Source organism: Fusarium sambucinum, chromosome IV (assembly GCF_050947815.1).
Source record: "Fusarium sambucinum isolate potato_lamoka chromosome IV, whole genome shotgun sequence".
NCBI lineage: Eukaryota > Fungi > Ascomycota > Sordariomycetes > Hypocreales > Nectriaceae > Fusarium > Fusarium sambucinum.
The window spans coordinates 7,297,154-7,318,871 of NC_139291.1; the positions used below are offsets into that span (position 1 = coordinate 7,297,154).

Genomic DNA, 21,718 nt, shown 5'->3' on the forward strand with positions numbered 1-21,718 from the left:
TATTTTTTTGCATCAAAGGCGTTTATTTTTGGGCTTTCGGCATTTTCGAAAGCAATCGTTTTGGGGCTGGTTGGCTCAAGGGAGGTCGTGTCGGCCCACATCCCTGACCGAGGCGGCGACCTCTGGATCATTATTTCTCTCACGATGACACGGCTTCACGTTTTTGTTCGGGCTATACGCTCTCTTAATATGGGCTCGGTTTTTTTGGCGTCTTGGTACTCGGCGGTATCTGGTCCACAAGACAGATCATCGTCGTCGACTGCGAAAGGTCAGCAGGCGGGCAATACTCTCAAGATATACACAAACCGAAACTTTTCGGATATGTCTATCACTGGAGTTCTTCAATACTCGGGTTTATTTCTTTTTATTGAGGGGGACACAAGTTGTCGAAGCTTTGCCTTCTGTCACTTGAATTCCTGTCGCTCCATGGGGGCTTTCGTTTCTAGCCCCAAGGCGCATACTTATGCCGGGAGCTTTGGTTCCTGAGCGACACGACAACACCCTTGATGGGGAGGGCTGGTCTCCGATGTTGAGTCGTCTCCTTGGGGTATTTGTTTTTTTACAATACCCAGTCAGCCCAAGTTTTTTGGCTTTTGCAACATACATAACCGGATCTTACCGCTTCAACAGGAGGATCATGACGACGATTATTTTTATACCATTTGTTGTGGGTAGTTGCAGCCAAATTTTTTGGGCCTCGTTTTGCAACCTTCTCGATTCTTTGTTTAATCAACTTTTTTCATGGGCATTTGAGGCGGGGAGGGTACGCATCAACATCAGATAGAGAAGAGGAAAAGGGTCGAACAGGTCATCTTGGATGGACCCTTTGGCACCTGAATGGGATATGAATATCATGCTTGGAACTGATTGGGCTCGAACACTATATGCTCGCCCTCGTCTTTTGTTTGCCGAGGGCACAAAGACTGAAAAAAGGAGTAAAATCATATTTGGTCAGCGAGGGGATTTACATAGCTTCCTGGTCATTAGTACACACACAAAGCTTTGCAGGCTTTGTCAATGGAATCTTGAATCTTTTCCTGCCAACACGAATGTTAACAATATTGATTGCGTGAATGTCGTGAAAAACGAGGGAAGTTCGAAGTGATTCGGTTGAGAACGTTGCAAGAGTCTCAAAATCGGTTGGGAAGTAATTTTGTTGGTGTTGAGAGGAACTGAAGTGAAACAAGCATTTAACAATGTCATTTAAAGACAATCAAGGGCTTCTGATTGGGGATGATAGTAGAAGTTCAAGGTATTCACCAGTGGTGTTTCATTTTGGCACAACTGAAAGTAAACCGAATTTGAACTGACAGAGTTTGCATTCGAATTAAGTAATTGAGGAGAAGTGAAGTCATCCGATCGTCGTCACGTGATATGCATCATGCTGGATATGATGCTTAATCTTATCAAATGTACTGATAACTCTCTTATTTTCGGTTTACTTTATTTATTTTTATAATCTTATCCTTAGAACCACTACTTCGTTTCTGTTGTGGCGTATCTTGGTATGCCTTAGCACTATAAGGTGGTCAGAGAGTTCATATAGTAGTGCAAGATGTTTAAATGAAGCCGAAGCTATGAGAGTAGAATCGTCCGTAAGAACATGTCATGGTAAATGGAGACCTAAGACCAAGTTCGCCTATTCTTTCGGGTTCATCTGGACGTTACCGGTATGCAACTTGGCACGGGGAATTGAGAGTGTGTATACCCTGCTGTGTGAACAAGAACACTGAAGCTCCAAGCTTTGGTGTCAGGACAAACCACTCCTCACACATAGCAATGGTTTATCGATCCCTGGATCCCTGGGGATACCTTTCGATGTCAAGATAACTTCTGTGTATCCTCAGTAGGGACTGGCGTGGCTTTCTAGAACCCACGGGCTCCTCTGGACTCGATTCTTCAAACCCTGAAACTCTGACCCGTTCTCACTTGTTTCTTTGAAGTCGTGTATGCATTTGAAACTGCCGGGGATATCCTGCTATGGTTGCTGCTTTTTGCTTTGAAGATGTAGTATACCACCATATAATAACAACGTGTCCGAAACCATGATCATCGCCTCTTTCATTGATCACTTGATCATTCTGATGAGAACGTATGTACCATTGTAAATACGTCCTATTCTGCCTCGACCTGACATGTCGTACTCCTTACCTTTACAATCACAAGGGGGGGGGGGGGGGGTTTTCTCGTAACAGAATACAACTTTGTGCATATACATTGGCTGATAATCAACGGGAAGACGGTAAAGGCTGCTGATGTTTTCTTTCATCCAGCGATCCATCTCACCAGTCGGATTCGTTTCCATCAATCGCAAGGGAATGCCATCATGCCAAGGCGACAAGCATTGACAATAGCCGCTGTTCTCCAAGTTCCCGCGGGCCCCAATCGTACGAGGACTTGGCTATCAAGACTCGGCGGTCTTGGCTGCAAAGCTTGAGAGCCATAGACATTGTCCACAAGACCCAGCCCGGCAAACAATATTACTGTAAGAAGAACTCTGGGCATAACTCCTCTTCCATCACAAGACAAGCACTACTTGGCCTTGCACTGCCACGTTTGTCGTCATCTCCAAGATCTTGGCGTAGAGAGGAGTGGAGTCCTTGGCTTTCTGGGCGGTTGCTTGGCTTTGCTTGGCTGGGAGGTATTGTATCATGATTCTTGGCCTGGGGTAGAGGATTAACAGGGCAGGAGGAGCTAGAGAGGGGAAAGGGGGGTTATTGATAATGGATGTTTGCTTGGCTGATGTGTTGAGCAGTTATCTGATAGTGTGATATCCGTAGAGCCGATGCTGATGTTGTACTACAGTGTGTGGTGGTTTCCTAGATGGCAACTCAGTGCAACCGCCTGCCTTGTCTGTGTGATAATGGTTGAAGAATAAAACCGGTAAGTGTCCGAGGCTGCATCATATTATCTGGGCATTATACCGCGCTGCACAGCCTGACAGGACGGTATAAATCGTCAGCTGCAAGGCCCGTTGCGGCAACGATATCCTCGGCGTGCATATCTTTCTCGGCGCGTCTAGCAAAGACGGGAGGCTATCTTGGAAATAGGCAAGGATATATGGGATCAGTATCAAGTTTGTAGCTTGTTCAGCATATATATTTGCATGATGTATCTTTACTGGACGAAATTCGAGGCGTCGGACAATAACGGTCACATATGATACTGTTTTGTTGAAGGTGCGTGTAAATATGGGGTACGTTATCAATAATAATTGTCAAGAAAGTGATGATCCGCATGCAGGTCAGATGCCCATGATGAGGTGAACATTTGTCGCACTTGTAGTGGCACTCAATACTAATTTACTACTGACTGATATAGTGATCTTCCAGTAGTGTTTTGAAGGAGAACGTCACAGTAAAGTTTATCTTGATGGTTGCACTTGTACTGCAAAGTTTAGGCAAAAAGAAGCATAATTGAAATAAGGAATTCATTAACAAGGGGAAAACGTGGGCTTGGCTCTTTTTCCTGATGCTTGGCAAGCCAAGAAAAACAAGAAGCATTTGGAGGCTTGGCTGATGGAGTTTTCGGAGACGCCAAGTCTTCTTGGCAGCCTCGATTAAGATTGGGGCAGTTGGGACTTGGGCTTGGCAAAGGAAAAGTCTGGGCGACAAGAACAAATGAAAGAAGGTGACGAGTCTTTGCGGAGAATGGGAAAATGCACGGAGAAAAAAGGGAAAGCTTGAGTTGTGTGGGTGCCCGGCTTGGCTCAACGTCACTAGCGGTCCAGGTATTGATTTGGTGGTTCTAATTGGTTATCTCGTTTGTAACTCAGTGAAATGACAGTGCAACCAACAGTCAGAACAGTTGACTAATAACGTTTCCAACTCCTTATTCATGGCTTTTCTCTCTGTTGCTCAATTAAACTTGCGTGCTTAATCTGGTCTCGGCATCGGCCAAGCCACGGAAAGTAAAAAGCAACTCCCCAACTGACAATCAATATCCTGGAAATAAACAGAACCTGACCTATTCCGGCAGAAATGATCACCACTTTTGTTAGCTGACTACCTGACGGATACAGTATTAACAATCCCTTCCTTGCCTTGTCTACCTTCGGGTCTAAATGATTCCCCGATAGATCCGAAACTTTCCCTGTCTCTCTCTTTTTTCTTTCTGTTTGTTATCAATCACTCACTCATCAGCCACTTTCTGCATGCAGCAGTATGGATTGTTGTTGATGCGCATTAGACCTACCTGAACCCCCTTGAAACCGAAAACCCGTCTGATATGGATTTCTCGCAGTAAAATCAAGTAATATGAGGTGACCGGAAAGGGTGTCAGGTCAGAAGCCGAAGTGCCCCCATGGCTCAGGTGACGAGCGACAAAACACTTGACGCAGTAGGTGGCCAGCTTGTGTGAGGCCCAATATAGCCAAGACCAATAGAAGCGACGCGATGAGGGGCAGTGCCCAGACTGCCAAGACTTGGCGGTCTTGGCATCGTTCCCTCCGCTTGTCAAGAAGGAGTATATCGGGTTAGATATACTTGTAGTCTCTCGCCATCATCACCACAACCTGCGTACCTTTCCGCTATAGATACATTGCTATTATCGCCAAGACCGCCAAGACTTTCCGCTCGTTCTCACCCTCTTGCCCAGTCTTTTGCGTAAATGTAAAGGGAGCGCATTCCCCCGTAGCTCTTTTATCAAAGTGAATTCTTCTTTGAACATCTCTCTCATCCCATTCAATCTATATTCATTTACCTCTATATCAATCAACTTTGGTCTTGCTTCTTTTGTTGCAAGTTTAGTTGATTCTTATCTGCAGAGACGAGTCCAGCCCTGTCGTACCTGCCTGACTAGTCTCAGCCAGTCAGTCTTTTAACTCGCCACCGGGCATAAGCGCTCCTGGCTTCACCAGATATCACATATTCCCGTCCATCATGTCTCCTCCAGTCCCTGAGCAGAAGCCTCAGCTTCCACAACAACAACAGCAGCAACAGACACCATCAGGAGAGTCTACATCTGGCAGTGCTAGCAATGACTCCAAGTCTGTGACCCCTGCACCCAGCTCTTCCTCCAACACCTCGCAAAGCAGCAGCGGTGCATCAACATCAAACGATGACAACCTTATCTGCCGATGGAACGCTTGCAACCAAAAGTTCCCAGCTCCCGAGGCTCTCTACGTAAGCAATCACGAGCGCAAGAATGAATCAAAACTGACCTTGAATAGGAGCACATCTGTGAGCGCCATGTTGGCCGCAAGAGCACAAACAACCTTAACTTGACTTGCCAATGGAACTCATGCCGAACTACCACTGTCAAGCGTGATCACATCACCTCTCACATCCGTGTTCACGTTCCTCTGAAGCCTCACAAGTGTGAGTTCTGTGGCAAGTCTTTCAAGCGTCCCCAGGACTTGAAGAAGCATGTCAAGGTAAGAAAACTCATCCATCGTGTAATTCTCAAACTCACACAAAACAGACTCACGCCGATGACTCTGTGCTCGTCCGGTCAAACCAGGATCCCCAAGGAGGACTCAACTACAGGCCACAGGCTCCCAAGGGTATGTCTCTACACGATTCCAGTCCACGGCTGTGGGCATCCGGATTTTCTTCACTCGAGGCTAATTCGCCTCCAGGACCTTCCAGCTACTATGACCACACCGGCCAGATGCGAACTAACCCAGCTGCCTTTGGACACCACCAGGCCCATCCCAGCGGTGGTTACTATGCTCCTCAGCCTTCTACCAACTATGGTCTCTACTTCAACCAGCCGCCCATCAACAACGCCCGTACCGAGCACCTTGGCTATACTGCCGCCGCTGGTGGTTATGATCGTAAGCGCGCCTACGATATGGTTGATGACTTCTTCGGCAGCGCCAAGCGCCGCCAGATTGACCCTTCGTCCTATGCCCAGATTGGCCGCTCGTTGATGCCCCTTCACGGCAACCTGTCCGTCCCCAACGGCCCTATGGCTGCTACTGAGCAGTACATGCCCCAGCACGCCCCAGCTCCTGTTCACGCCGGCCCATCGCCTGGCCAGAACCCTTTGGCCCAGCAATACTACCTGCCTATGCCCAGCGCTCGCACCCAGAAAGACCTCATCCACATTGATACCATCCTCGGCCAGATGCAAGACACAATCTACGAGAACGCTAGCCATGCCACTGCCGGCGTCCACATCCACCACTCTGAAGGCAGCTACAACGGTTATCGCAACACTCCTTCACCTCCTACCGCACACAGATCCCCCACTGGCATGCACGTTGCGACCGATGGTTACCATCCCGTGTCTGCAGCTAGCATGGCTTCGCCTCTGACAGCCATTTCCTCTACTGGCACTCCTGCTGTTACACCACCCTCCAGCTCCATGTCTTACACTTCTGGCCACTCACCAAGCCCATCATCCTCAGCCATGTCTCCTGACTCCAGACACGGCTCAACAGCCTCAGTCATGTACCCCACTCTACCCACAAGCCTTCCTGCCGTTAGCCAGGGTTTCGGCCACTCTGCCACAACCACTCTCGGCCCTAGCTTTGATGGCAGTGAGCGTCGCCGCTACTCTGGAGGTATGCTTCAGCGGGCTCGCGGTCCTCTGCCCCTGCCTCGCGAGGACACAAGCGGTGCCTCTACCCCCAAGGCTAGCGAGTCTGCTCTCTCCGTTGGCTCTCCCTCTTCAGAGTCTGATGTCAGCGATGCCACACGTGAACGCGAGGAGCAGTATGACCGCTGGCTCGAGAACATGCGTGTCATTGAGACGCTCCGTGAGTACGTCCGCGGTCGTCTCGAGCGCAAGGAGTTTCTGGATGAGAATGAGGCCCGGCGACCAAGCCACGCTGACGCTATGGACGTCGACCCCAAAAGCCCTCAGCCTCAAAGCCGAGATCTCGGTACCCCTCGCGAGGGATCCTCGTTGTACCCCATTCTTCGCATGCCTGGCTCTTAGATTGCCCATCTACTTAGCTGCTTGCTTTGCTTTATGTGTACTATATTCATCCTTCCTTGTCTGTTGCATCGGGGCGATGCAGCGTATCATGTTTTTCATGCGGTTCTCTCGGGTCGATATACTATTTGACCAAGAGGTTTCTTGAAAACCAGGCACTGGTTTATTCTTGTCGGGTCAGAGAACCGGTTCATTTTCACGAACAATGGTTCAAAGGCTTGTTTTTTTCTTTTTCATCACGGCTTTTTCTTCTCTTGCCGGCAATTGTCGGGCACAATCATGTTGTCAATCTTTGGCGGGTTATGAAATATAGGGAAAAGGTGGTCAGGGTTTAAGTTACGATAGCTAGGATCTCAGTTATCCGCGAGGCACAAATTCAAAAAGTTATTGAATCATCTTTCGTGTTCCGAGAACAATTTGACTGTCGTGTATCTTGATTCTGTCCTTGTTGTCACTTCTAACCACTTAATTTGAAGCATTACCAACACACCCACTTATTCGGTTTGTGAACGCTATATGGGCATTGCACCGCTCGGCATACGAGTAGTCAAACAACATGACGCAGTGTACCTGCATGCATACGCACTCCTAGACCAAATAAACAAGGCTAACGAGTTTTCTCCGAACGACAGCCCCGTTCGTTCCAGCACCAGACGATCGCTGCATCTAGAGTCCCCTGCTCCCTGAGGCTGAAGCTGAAGCAGCGATCTCTAGATTCCTTGCCACAGCACGTATCTAACTCATTAGCAGGGGCATGCGCTGCCGATCTTTCTCGAGGCCGTCCGTCCAAGAAACAAGACAAACCTGGCTGGGAAAGGCCAGGCTGTACTACCGATCTATGATGCATAGCAGTTTCTTGTATATGGTCATTGCATAATGTCGTTTTTTATTTTGCCTGTAATGTTTTGCTTATGGTGTTTTAGCCCATCTCGTGATGTCGCTTGCTCACAGACATAGTTGACCGGAGTCTGTGGGAAAAGGAGTATGTACAGCAATGTTATTTCGTTTACAACGGCCCGTCGGAACTTGTGCCTAACCGTTGAACCGATTGCAAATTACATCCTTCGCCAATGTAACCGTATATCAAAGCTTAAACTTCACTACAGCCTGAAGACCAACGGCACATCGACTTTTCTCATTGATGTTTTTCTTCGTCGTCAGCGACTAAATTAGTTAGTTGGAACTGCAACGTCAGCTCAAAGCGTAACATCTGAAACAATCCGGGTGAAATAAATGATGGAAAGATCGACGCACAGAGCATTTAAAGAAAGAACAACAAGTCTCATATAGATGATAGCCTCGGTCGTAGTTCTTCACTTTGGGGGTAGACAGTAAGCTTTGGCGTTGAGGATTAAGAGAAAGTTAGTTTCACCAGATGGCTGACCCTCCCAATCCTGCAATCTGCCAAGAGCGCTTTGATATCATCGAGTATGCTGTTCTGTGCCGTGTGGGATGTTTCTCAGAGCGAAGGATTTAGGATTTGACTGGGTTTATTACGATTGTCAGACATGCAGTTTCCCGAAGTAAATTGATCACCGACCAGGGAAGGGACGGGACCGTTTCATCAGCCCGTCACGGTTGCCCGGTTTTTGTTTTGTTCTAAAGGTACCTCCGTACTTAAGAACCTTATTGCTCGACTGAGGGGAGAGGGTGATTTCTTTACATCACTGTCCTATCCTACTTGTTCTCCTAGTTTCTTGGTGATTCACGAGCAAACAAAGACCATTGTTCACGCACTCTCTTCACTTACACTTCCACATATACACTCTCTTCCTTCTCATTCCCGCCCTCACTATAAACAATTACCTCGAGTTTTCTTCAGTAAGACAAAAACCCTCCATCGATCAACTACATCATGCACTTCTTCGCTGCCGCCGCTCTCCTCCTCAGCAGTGTCGCCCTCGCAGCGCCTGCTCAAGAACAGACAAAAGACTGCTGCTGCTGCGATATCTCCCAACCCGCCTTTGTCTGCGAAAAGAACATCAAGCCCGAAGACTGCATCTGCGCTGCTGTCATGTGCCCGGTCAACGCTCCCACCTACTGGCCTGCTACCGCTACCGCTAGCGCAACTCCTTCATCCACTCCCACAGCCACCGTTGTCAAGCGACAGGAAGACAAGAAGCCTGCTACGACTGCTCCTACTCAACCACCCTGCTGCTGCTGTAGCTTGGCTGATCAAGCTATCGTCTGCGAGGTGCGCCCCGAGGGCGCTGACAACACATGTGTGTGTCCTAAGGTGATGTGCCCTGTTGGCGCGCCGACTTTAACGACGACCGTGGGTGCGCAGCAAACCGGAAACTAGATTATACACAAGTTGTTAAAAGGGAGACTTGGACGGGGGCGTTATAGTTGCGCTTTGACAGCTTGCAACGTTTGCTTTTCGTCTTTGCTTATTGGTGTAATGTGTTTGAGGACTTGGTTCATGAGTGGGATGGCAGGGCATGATTTCTGATAAGACGGGAATGAACAAAGTATAAGAGTCCCTCGAGAGATCCTAAAAGAATTAAATAACTATCAGTTAATAACAATCATATCCCATTGCTCGATCGTTCAGAATACCGTTTGGTGTAGTGTGTTAAACGGACCACGTCGACACTTTGTCATAATTTATGTTGTCTCCACCGTAGCGACGACGAAAACACTGAAATTGCATCAAGTCCAAATAGGCGTTAGCTTAATGAGGCTTCATGTATGTAGACTTACAAAACTTGGATGTTTCTATGTTTCTATTCCAAGATCCAGGCTGGAGGATCCCCCAGACACGACGACCAATCAAGGGGCTTGATCTTTGAAACACTCGATGGAAAAGGCAACCTTGCGAATGTAGTGATGTCGCATTACTACCCTTGCGGCTAAAGCCAAGCCATCATCCCTTGAAACGTCACCGTACCTGGCCATCTCTGTCACTAATGGTATCATCGGAAAGTCAAAGCATGATAGGATAAGAAATTATACACTATGGACTATCAACTAGAGTAGTTAGAGATAGATATAGATATAGATGGTTGCTACTCCAAGGTGCGCCATGTGTCGTGTCCCCAAGGCCCAACCCCATAGAATAGATATAAGAATTGCTAAATGTGTTTTGCTTTGGCCCATGCATCCATCAACTGCCAGAGTGATCCAAGGCCTCTCCTCGGGGTGCACTACCACCCCTCTCCAACTCTTTTCAATAACTGATTAAGCCCTTCTCTCAGACCTTGGACCATGATAGCGTTGTAATAATTGTGCAAGTCGGCTAAAGGGAAATCGAGATATGCAAAAGTATGATGGGGGAGGGATGGCCACTGATAGGTAGCAATGCGAAAAATTAGACCGCAGCGTAAACGGGTATATAGTAACGGGTCATGAAATTGCCGTGACTCTCCGGTTGCTGAATGGCAAGGTCGAGCCATTAAAGGCGGGTTAATTCGCTAATTTTTGTGTGGGAAGGTTCCCAAAAGAAGAATCGTATTCAAAGCTTTGTCGTGACAAAGTCGTCCAGACGGGTCGAAAAAGCATCGCCGGCGACGATTGGAAAGAAGAGAAGCAACAAGTGGGAAGCATCTCTTTATTGGAATTGAGTACGGTCCTTCTCCTTAAGACCGCCGATCTGATCCATGTCAATCGAGTAGAACTGACCCTTGGCCTCCTTCTCGTAGGCAGGGAGCTGCTCGTCGTTCATGGGCTCAAGACCAACAGCGGAGTTGTCGCCAACACGAACAACAAGCACGCGGCCGTTCTGCTGTCGGCCTTGGTCGTCCTGCTCATCAGGGAAGGTGATGTGAATCTCTGGGACGTTGTCGGGAGAGTAGGGAGGAGAGTTGGGGTTGGCAAGCATAGGGCGACCGTCTTGGTTGATAACGAAAACGCTGGAGCGACCGTTGTGCGTTGTCTCGATGGTAAGGCCGCGGTGGTTGGGAAAGCGCTTGCTGTCGCTATCGTAGTAAGAAGGTAGGCCGTCCTCTTCGGACTTGATGGCAGCAGCCTGCTTCTGAAGACGAGCGCGGCGGAAAAGAAACAGAATGGCGACCAGAATAAGACCGAGGAAAACAAGGCCGAGAAGGCCAAGCATCAGGTTGATCATGCTGTCATCTGAGCCATTGGAGTCCGCAGGCATATCGGATCGGGTAACAAGGTTGAGAATTGAAGGCATCGTGAATAAAGTTTAAGTTTTAATGTTATGTGGTACGGCAGCGAGTGTTCTGAGTTGGTGGTAACGATGAATGCTCCGTGTAGAGAGAAAGAACGTCAGGCCGATTACGTCTATACATCACAATGTTAGCGAACCATATCACGGCAAAAAAGAGCCACCTTCAGCGGCGAGAGCGATTCAATCCTGCTGTGGCGGTCGTCAAGTCCATCTGCAACGCAGCCTCCAATATTGTAGCCAACCGCCATTCCGTACAATGGCCGGAAGAGCCCATCGAGAGTTGACGGTTGCCGTTTGGCCAATTCGAAGCCACGGCAATCCCACCAATTCAATGCATGCCATATACCATGACGTGCTGCAGACAATGACAGACCATACAGACAGGACTCGAGAAATCAAGGTGGCGGGTGGAGGGTCAGATGGGACAGAAAAACGTACGCCAGGGAGAGGATATCGCCAATAGTTCGTTTGGTGAATACCTGGCGGATATCGTAAACCAAGGTGGCTGGTGGAGGGCCTAGATAGTGGGTAGAACGAAGGGATAGAGGTGGTTGGAAAGACCGGACGGATATCAGCTGAAAGAGTGAAGCTGAAGATCCAAGAAAATGCTGAGAACAAGATGTACAGTTACAAAACGATGCCGTAGACGATATTCACAAAACTGGCCCGCGAGGATTGGGGTTGAAAAGAAAAAGAAACAAAGCGGGAGAGGGATGAACGGTTTTAGCTGGGGGAGAGTTGATCATTCCATGCCATCTCGACAGGGGAGCGAAATGACCGTGCCAGGGTACAGGAGCACTAGGCGCTCAAAAGACGCTGAACAGGCACTAGGACCACTGTTTCCTTGGTTCTCCCAGGGGCACAGTCGCTGCAATTGGCCGCTAATCCAACCGATGGTGGTGATGCTGGGGCACCTTCTTTGGTGAGTTTGGGTGCACTTTCCTTGTGAAGGTAGGAGTGTGCGGGGCCTCACCGCAGCCGGCTATAGAGAAACAGCCAATAAGACATGTCGCTAGGGTCCCGCTTACCTAGACTGTTCAATGTCACTCTGGACAGGAGCAGGAGCAGGAGTGTTGGCTCTAGATTTATCCCCCTCTCTTCTCATCCCCTTGGGTCCTTGTCCGCTGACCCGTTATTCAACTTGGCTTTTCCAAAAGAGTCAGGATACTCGCTAGGATTCGCTGCACTCGACCTCGCATGTCCCCTATAGGCGCGCGCTTCATTGGTCGGGGCCGTTACTGTCATACCCGCTTCCCCTGCCAAGCCATGGATCAAGTCTTCGACTGGACGAGAGCAGAAAACAACAAAGGACAGGCTCAACTGCAACACAACTTTTATCGATAAAGACCAGTCAGTCCTGCTTGGATTGGACCAGATTTCTCTGTGCTCATATTAAACACGCTGAAAAGGGCCTAATGTTCACACGAGTGTGGCAAAGGCAAGCATATGGGTCTTCTCACCCACCCAAATTCGACGCCAATGCAAGGTACGAACGGTTGTCACAAAAAAAGGACAAGCCTCAAAGACCAAGCACAAGCTAAGCCAACGCCACGACGCTTGCGAAGATGAAAAAGCAATTGAAGGATGAGACCCCAGATTGCCTCGAATGAAAGCGAAACGCCTCAGCCGGATGCGCGTGACGATGCTATTCAGACGTTGTACAATAATAGCTGCTCTACGGAAAAGGGCCTTTGTCGTGCTGCTTCAGAGCTTTGTGGATGGACACGGACATAAGCATGAAGAACACGCGTTCGATCAAGTGTGCTGATTCTATTACTGGGCCAGATGATCGCAAAAGGTAAAGTAGCGGTCCATGTCTTTAATTACAGGCTTGACCCATGCTCAGTGCCAGAACGGGCACGCAATCGGCCATTCCTTGTATTTCGTCTCCTTGGTATAGTAGCTTCTCCGGCTTCATTTAGGGTGGCCCCAATAACTGCGCTTTTTATTTGCGATATTTCATACGGCCAGGAGACATATAGGCGGCAGCTCTCCTTTCTCGCTCACCTGTCATTTCACTAGAGAGCTTTGACTGGCTTCTGGTTCGGAAGCTCGGAATTCAACGCCATGGATGCTCCAGCCTGATCCCAGTTTTCTTTGCTAAAACAAAAAGCACTCAAGTAAACAAACAAAAGTATGCTCTTGGTGTCAACGTCACCTCGTTACTTTGTGTCATAAGAAAATATCCATTCTCTCAAGGGAGGTGACTAGAAATTTGTGTTGATTCAGTAAAGTCGATGCAATTACTCGTTACATGGCGTCTTAGTTCATGCCAGAGTCGAAGATTCATTTAAAAGGCCAACAAGGATCGGGAATTGAGTCGCCTTGACAGCCTCACTGGTAGACTCTACTGGTCCATTCACTACTATGTACAATCCACGCAAGGCCATCTGAGACTAATCCTCTCGATCCCAAGGCTATCTAGGTTGCTCCTTGGGACTTGTTTCACTGGTTCATACATAGATCAGAGCTTGCATATTATCATGAATCGCTTGGAAATTTCGGTGATAGTCAGATGGGGACTGTTGTGCCGAAGTCTTAGTTCAGATACTATCACCTAATTTAGGACATTGTCACAGTTAGGCCAGATTATCCCTCTCCACCAAGTTGAGGACCTCAGCCGCATTGATCCACCGACATCTCTTATTATTTGAAAGCCGGATCGCCTAGATTATAAAGGCTGAGATTTCAGCACGGAGGATTTCATGGATATCGTGGTTGTCACTGGGGGATGGCGCATTGACCCGTCTTCCATCATCTGAATTCTCATATTCTGTTGAGAGGGGTGGTTGCTGGGTCAAATGTAGGACATAGTTGTGAGCCCCCAGGTATGTCTAATTGACGGAATGCAATATTGAGGCCATCACCAGGAAACTAGAACCTACTATGAAACATTCTGGCACAACAGAAAAGTCAATTGCAATCTGAATGACCACATCAGATTATTATCAACATTCGGACCTTGATGTCATGTCATACCAACATTCTGGCTACAGGTGAGGTGGGTAATAGAGTTATCTTGAACTCTAGATATGTGTTTTGGCAGTGTATTTGCCGATACGTATACAGCATCTGGTGAACAGGCAGACAACATATGCGTGTCGTGGTCATATTGGCCAATTCCAGTGGCCCAACTCAACTTAAAAGTCATCACACGCCTGCTTCGACATAAACTCTCCCTTGCATCTAGCTATCAGAGTTTTGCAATGATGTGCTGTCCTTGCATGACAACATTTACTGAATGGTTCGCGCTCATAATGAGTTTTTGGGCCATGATAACATTAACTTCAGGTGGAAGCATATACCACTCTACAATAAGCTTTTGCCCTCGGGGTGATTAGGATCTGTCAAATATTTTTCTCTCTCGGACCATTTTGCTTTTTTGAGTGTGTTGAGACAGTACGGGACATGCATCGTAAATTGCCGTCAACAACGGGTCATGCAAATGTTGATGGAATAAAGGAGACAAGAAGCCGAAGTTACTTATGGTCATTGCTTTCTCACCCTGGAGTTTTCAGAACTGAGCAGGGGTTGACAGTTGAAGGGGCCAAGGAGAGATATAATCTGGACCCCTATTCTTTCGCTATTGGACAGGTTAGTTGAGGTGCCGAATTATCGTGAAATTCGATATGAACCTCACCGCATCGCTACATACCCTATGCTATATGACTTATGCTTGGATGTAGCTCTTGATGATGATAATTATATGGCTGTGTGACTTTGAGGTCACGCACACATAGATACTCACTACAGTTCATGAGTTGTTGCCCAGAAAGAGTCATTGTTGATAGATACAGGAAGCTTCATGAGGATAAGATACGATAAGTTTTCCCCTACTCTGTACCATCTCCCTGATTTGGGAATGTGGTTATGCGGGTGATGAGTAGTCCTAACCTTGTTGAGACTGGCGTTGCGGGCATCTGGACGATCCAGGTCTAGCCAAGGAAGGGGCCGCCCGCCTTGGCTTGGAAAGCTCCTCAGCTGGGAGTTGAGCAGTATCAAACCTTAGATAGTACAGCACAAGATTTGCACTGCCATCTGCTTAATATCAGACAAGTCAAATCAATGACCAGAAACCGACATTTGAGTTGAATGCTGATATAAGGACCGAAGACATGATACAGACGGCGGGGCTACTAGCTTGTATACAGACGATTCATCTCGATGTCACTGGTCCTAACCAGTCAAGCAGCCTGTCTGTACGACATTCGGGAGATGCGAGCTCCCCTCATTGTACCAAGTAGCGAGGCAACACAGAGATAGCGGCCGGTCAGCCAAGCACTGAAGCCCGTTCATGTGCGGTTGCAGCTCGGCTTCGGGTTCAACAATGAACAAAGAAAGTTGACACAACGGTGAACTTGTCCCATGAATGACTGATAGTTTGCCAGTTAGCAAATTGTTGAAGGCATATCCAATCGCGTACTACCAAAACTTACACAAATACCTTGTACAAGATGACACCGACTGGAAAGAAGAATGGCGTCGCCTTGAGGCGACGTGTATGCCAGAACATGTCGTTGATTGGGAATTGGCCAAAATTGCCTCTGTTGAGCTGGACATTGTGGAAACCATAGACAAAGACGGACTCTCCTGTATTTTTGAGAACGACTACTATTTATTGACAGCATTTTCCTTCTCTGGATCTGTAGATTTTGAACCTCTTTGTTCCTTGTCTCTGACCCTGTGCATCTTGACCCCTGCAAGCTGACGTTCACAACGCAACTTGTCAAATATCCCCAGGTATCAGGCAGACCCGTAAATAAAACAACAACTTCAACTACAGGTAGCTGACTATTGTATCGAATAGATCCCACTCATACACTATTGAAGTGCTATTCAACTGCGACACCCCCTTGAACCCCCAGCATAACCATAGCGAAAGCAAAGTACGTATGTAGAGCTGTCCTCCCTGCTCACCAATACCCTTGTTGACAGCCCTCTTTAAGCATATTTCTACGCTACTACTCCACATCCAATACAATTTGTATCAGAGTAGAGAAAGTTAACAAGGAAAGGGCACATACAGCAAGAAACATACGCTTGTCTCGCCCATCATTCCTCTACTCACCGCACACGAGGACTCCCTCTCCCTTGTCCTCAAGGAGGGACAAACACCAAAGGGCCGTTCTCACATCTCACCAGCTCCGTCTAACTCGACTGAACCCAGGCCCGTACATTCCGACGACGGCGTGCAACGTTGGTCTTGCCCTTGATTCCATCTGGACAGCCCAAGGCAAAGAAAGGACTCACTCACGGGAGCCTACATTTCTTATGAAAAGGCGCCATACGCCCGCCTGATTCGACCTGTAGGTGGCCGCACCCTTTCATCTTTAATCCACGTTGGTTCCCTCTAGTACATCTCACCGATCAACCGTTTTTTCTTCTCTTCATCTATTCGTTCCTTATCTAATTTTCGTATATTTTGCCTTTTAGAAAGGAATAATTACTTCTACAAAATACCACCGCACAAACCAACCAAGAGGAACTACCACAGAAACAAACTTTAACGAGTGGTCCTCTTCATTTTACATCTTGGACAAGAAAGTTTCAAATCTTTTTGTGTCTACAGAAAAGTCATTGCCGATATTAAACTTTCTGAAATATATACGACTATAAATACCAGGCCCATCTCTGGACATCGCTCGGAAACACTCCAATACGATCAGCGATCAGCACAAAGGACGAAACGACCCGTACATCTTTTGGCGCCCCTGGACAGATTACTCCATATTGCCCAGGATCTTGCAACATTCCTAAACATATTCCACACGAACCCAGGCTATTGACAAGCACATATACCTGGAGACGGAATTGCAGACGAACGTCGGCAAGTATCTAATTTTTTTCTTTGAATTTTCGCATCCGCCCATCATGACTCAACAACGTCCTTGGGAGTCCGTAAGTTGATAAATTTCATTTTTCTGTTGTATCTGTTTGTCTCTACCCCGCTGCAAGGCTCTCTCTCTTTCTCTACCTGGTACCAAGTTAGTGATGCCCTCCTCCACTGTCGGTTCGCTTCAAGGGCCTGTCGTTTCGCTTGTCCTGCCTGGACTAGGTTCGGGACAGGGAGTGCGACGTCAGAGATGCTCGTGTGCTATACTAGAAAGTCTCAACCAAATGCGTCAGAGTCAAACTAGTCTAGTGCACCCCTTCCCAAATCTGCACTTGCACTTCAACCAAAAAAATATACATACTACCTCCCTCTTCGTACCTGCCTATGGTCTTGTTGGCCCTTACTTCGACTTATCTATGCACCCCCAAACCAAACCCCGTACAAACATAAACATCATCCGCACAGCATCAAAGCATCCCGATTCTTACATTGACTATCAAATATTAATACTATTCCCTCCTTAGCGGCGGGCTACATCTGGACGGCCTACCCGTCAACCGAATCACATGGGCGCACCATCGCAACCCCCGCCATCTACCTTTGGCGGAGGCAATGACAACATTTGGTCAAACTATGCCCTACCCTCGCAAGGTATGATGATATCGTTTGTCTATCCTGTGAAAGGCGGACATGAATGCTTACTACCAACTCCAGACAACGCCGACCGATCAAACGTTCCCTACCCGTCATGGCCCGCAACTTCCAATTCACCATCGCACAGCTCATCCCCGAACAACAGAACGAGCGGAGCTGACACCAACGACACAGACTTTGCCAACAGTTTTCGTGGAATGCGAACATCAGATAACCTGACAAACTTCCCAAGGCATCATGCTGTGAGGAACTCTCAGGACTCGAGGAATTCGAACAGCTTTGGTTTCTCAAGTGGTTTGACAGGTGGTTCAACTTCTCGACAGGAGCCGTCCTATGGCGCCTCACACACTCCTAGCAGCTCGATCCACTCTCAACCAGCAATGCGGTACACACAACAATTGAACCAGCAAACGCAGGGATTGAACCAACAGCAAGTGCAGGCGTTGAGCCAACAGCAAGTGCAGGCGTTGAGCCAACAGCAAGTGCAGGCGTTGAACCAACAAGTGCAGGCGTTGAGCCAGCAAGCTATGAACCCGCAGCAAGCCCAGGCCTTGAACATGCAAGCTTTCAGCTTGAACAACGCTCATGTTCTAGACCAACAACCCGCTCACCATCTGTATCCTCACCCGACCAGCAGGACCACTTCGTCCCAGCTCAACCCTGCTTCTCAAACCTGGAACCAAAACTTCGCCACGAACCATGCCAGCAGAAACAGCCTCAGCATCAGTGCTGACCTGTCAAGCGGGCCTTTCCTTGATGATCAACTTGCCACAACGGCTCGTATGGATCAGGGCAGCGCCAACACATTCATCCAGAATACCTGGAACATGAGAGAGTCCGGTTCTCAGCCACTCGAGAATCAGAGTAACCGTCGTATGTCAAGCCAATCTCAATATTCGACCTTCTCCAGACCATATGGCACGCAAAATGCTCCTTATGGCACATACAACGGCGCTGGGTTTATTCAAAGCATGGTCTCCGCAGCAATCCCTCCTCTCTTTCAGGGAAACAGTTTTGGGAATGCAGCAAACGCACAACGAAACCACAATCCATCTGGGACAATCCGTCACCCATGGTGCATACATCTCAGTTCCATCATCACCACTAGTAAATACGTCCCTATCGATGCTGTCTTTGGCTGGGTTGTCATAGCAGCTGGCGATAATGAAATATCAAGGTTCATCCAACTCAAATTGACAACTGCAAAGAGCGACGAGAAGGAAAAAATGTTCCTCGAGATTGGCCCGGACATGCTTGGTCTGATGAAGGATCTCTATGGCAACTACGTCTGTCAGAAGCTGATTGAACATGGTAGTATGAACCAGAAGATGAGCGTGGTCGAGACGGTGAAAGGTCACATTGTTGAACTGTCCCTGAACGCGTTTGGCTGCCGTGTGTTCCAGAAGATCGTGGAATGCTGCCCGGTCAGCCACATTGCCTCAATTCTCGATGAAATCTACAGCTATGATGTCCTCAAACAGGTAATGCAATCCGAGCCCGGAAACCACGTCATCCAAAAACTCGTTCAAACCATGCCTCCGAAGGATGTCAAGTTCATCACTGTAGCCTGCCAGGAAAATGCAAGGGAACTCTCGGAAGACCAATACAGCTGCCGGATCCTACAGAGGGTGCTCGAATACGCCGAGGAGGACGACAAGAAGAAGCTTGTGGCAAAGCTTAGCCTCATGATGGACGAACTCGTCACCCATCAATGGGGCAACTATGTTGCTGGTCACATCATCCAGAACAGAGGCCCTGAGGATCGGGACCCCATTTATGAACATGTCATGAGTAGGCTACTTACTCTTTGCCAACACAAACTTGCATCTCACGTGGTCGAGAAATGCATTGTGTACGGCACAGATGAACAGCGCACTCGAATCCTCGAGCGACTCTGCCCAGCTAACGATTCGGAGCAAACGTTTGAAAACATGTTCAAAAACCAGTTTGGCAACTATGTGGTTGGTGAGTATTTATTTCCGTCTGTTTTCAATCATGCAACTAACACAAGATAGCGAGTTTGCTCAAGCACCTCAAATGGGGAACCGTGGAGCGAGCCCAATTCAAGGAGAACATCATAGTTCAGTATGATCTCCTCAAGGCGACCGGGAGGTCTTTTGAAAAGCTTGACAAGATTTTCGAGGAGGACAAGAAGATGGAGGCCAAGGAGGCAAAGCTTGCGAGTAACCTTCAAGTCGAAGTTGACTCAGCCGGGCCAACCCCAGTGTTGACCAACGAAACCAACAGTCCTCAGAGCGACAGTCTCCCAAGCGCCGACGCGAGCACCATCGAGGATCCCCACACCAACAAGAAGAACACGGGGGCAAACCCACGGGTTCGAGATGATGATGATGCATAGACGCTCACTAACGGACGACGATAACGGACTCACCCACATTCACGCACACTTGCTTCGCACCCTATGTTACAAATAGATCGGAAAGGTTCAGGATACATAACCACAAAAGCTTCCTTGGGGGTACTGCATGGATTTGGACCAGGTCAGGTACCTGGTCATGAATATATACCACCACCCAAGGTGTCTAATACAGCAGAGTGCAGGGGCGGAGGAGTATTCACCTGGACATGTTTACAGCCATCTGGGACTCAACCATACAGCAGGGCAGGGAATTACCACACAATCCCGTTCAAGCGGGGGGGGGGACTGCAAAGGCGTTCAAATGGGTTTCGGTGTTTTCGGGGATTTGTTCGTTTTTTTCTTTTCTTTTATCTTTCTTGTATTTTGTAATTTTGTTTTCTTTGCTATGGTCTAGTTTTATTTGTCTCTGTCCAGGTTTAAACTGGGGTCAGGATAATTGCAAGGAAGGGGAAAGACAGTGCCGGCTGGAATATGGTTGACAGTCTGGAAAAAGGTCTATACGAACTACAAAAAACGGATAAAGCAGCCACTCAATAATGGTTGAGCGCTGCAGTAGTAGTGAAATATGATATTAAAGAGGTTGTTTGTCTTTAGTAATGATTTGTTGCGTCACATTTAAAGTGACTGGTGTGTAGATGCAAGTTGATTAAATAAAGGATCTAAACCAGAAGGTTAATACTAAATGAGGCTTTACAGATAATCTGCCAGGGCTTGAGCGGAATGGTTGCGAGGGAGGTTGAGATGGTGTAGGTGTAGTGCAATAACAACTGGACTTCAGGATACTAATAAGCAGTTTTTATAACAAACGGTCAATGGTAACTGCTAGTTGAAGTCGATATGGATACAAGAATGTGCCTATTTTGCATTACGCTGTCGAGTCACGATCTTACCAATATGACAGTAAAATATAACTAGGGACATATAGGAGAGTTTTGGAATTTGAAAAGGGGGCAAATTAACGATATAATAAGAAGGAAATTCCTTCTCTAGCTATAGATATACATCTAATAAGTTTTTCAGCATTACCTGCATCATGACTACTCTTTTACCAGCGTCACCCATCTGGATTTCGAAGACAGGCCCTATCAAGTGAAGGGATGCGACAAAACAAAATAAATCTATGGCGCGCACTGTTACAAAACAGGGCATATGGTGCAAGAATGTCATAAAGTGCTGCAAGTCCTGTGGTGTGAAGGGCCACAAGGCCGAATATTGTACAGGATAACACCGACTAGAAGAGGCGGCGCAATTCATAGAGGCCGTCATTGCTGTCTCAACAGCAGCAAGTCGTCATTACATATAACACAAGGTTCACTTTGCCAGCTCATCACTGTCCAGAATGGCTCAAAATACCGGACCCAACGAACGGACTTGTCTCATGACATCCCTTGAACATGAGTTTTCATGTCAAGCTCCTTCACAATTTGGAACTTACATAGTAATGAATTCAAGCCTCTCACGGTAACATCGGTTTCGCAAGATCAAAATTTGATACAACTCGAGATCTGAAAAGTGAGCCCTCATCAGTTGTGTATGCATCTGGATCGGATCCTGAGCCTCGTGCTCTGCCATACGGACAATGCCTTTCGGCTTCTAGAATTTACGTCTCAGTAGTTGGAAGCTGTAGATTGTCTTGCCACGTTCCTCGTTTTCAGAACGATCCTGTATATCTACGCCACATCAGTTCTAAATTCTAGAAATACCGCCGAATCGGAGATCACATATTGATGATGTGAAGGAACAGGCACCACATATGAATCTTTGGCAAGGCTCAAGACTAAAGTTTACTTATTAGTTGTTTCTTGGTTCGGAGTATCTTTGTGATTGTTTTCAGAGG

General features: G+C 47.6%; 4 protein-coding genes across 4 annotated transcripts; 3 read left to right on the forward strand and 1 right to left on the reverse strand.

The window, feature by feature from the left end:
* Positions 1–4,880: 4,880 nt before the first annotated feature.
* On the forward strand, positions 4,881–6,885 carry FSST1_002365 (C2H2-type zinc finger protein; the record flags this gene model as incomplete). Its single annotated transcript, XM_083228347.1, has 3 exons — positions 4,881–5,123; positions 5,171–5,374; positions 5,422–6,885. 3 exons carry the CDS (start codon positions 4,881–4,883, stop codon positions 6,883–6,885), a joined length of 1,911 nt encoding a protein of 636 aa, XP_083092547.1.
* Positions 6,886–8,737: 1,852 nt separating this feature from the next.
* FSST1_002366 (uncharacterized protein) lies at positions 8,738–9,184 on the forward strand (the record flags this gene model as incomplete). The annotated part of the gene is made up of 1 exon (XM_083228348.1): positions 8,738–9,184. One exon carries the CDS (start codon positions 8,738–8,740, stop codon positions 9,182–9,184), a length of 447 nt encoding a protein of 148 aa, XP_083092548.1.
* A 1,248-nt stretch (positions 9,185–10,432) lies between these two features.
* On the reverse strand, positions 10,433–11,017 carry FSST1_002367 (uncharacterized protein; the record flags this gene model as incomplete). Its single annotated transcript, XM_083228349.1, has 1 exon — positions 10,433–11,017. The coding sequence occupies one exon, from the start codon at positions 11,015–11,017 to the stop codon at positions 10,433–10,435; it is 585 nt and encodes a 194-aa protein (XP_083092549.1).
* Positions 11,018–17,413: 6,396 nt separating this feature from the next.
* Positions 17,414–19,860, forward strand: FSST1_002368 (armadillo-type protein; the record flags this gene model as incomplete). The annotated part of the gene is made up of 2 exons (XM_083228351.1): positions 17,414–19,466; positions 19,517–19,860. 2 exons carry the CDS (start codon positions 17,414–17,416, stop codon positions 19,858–19,860), a joined length of 2,397 nt encoding a protein of 798 aa, XP_083092550.1.
* Between the last annotated feature and the right edge of the window lie 1,858 nt (positions 19,861–21,718).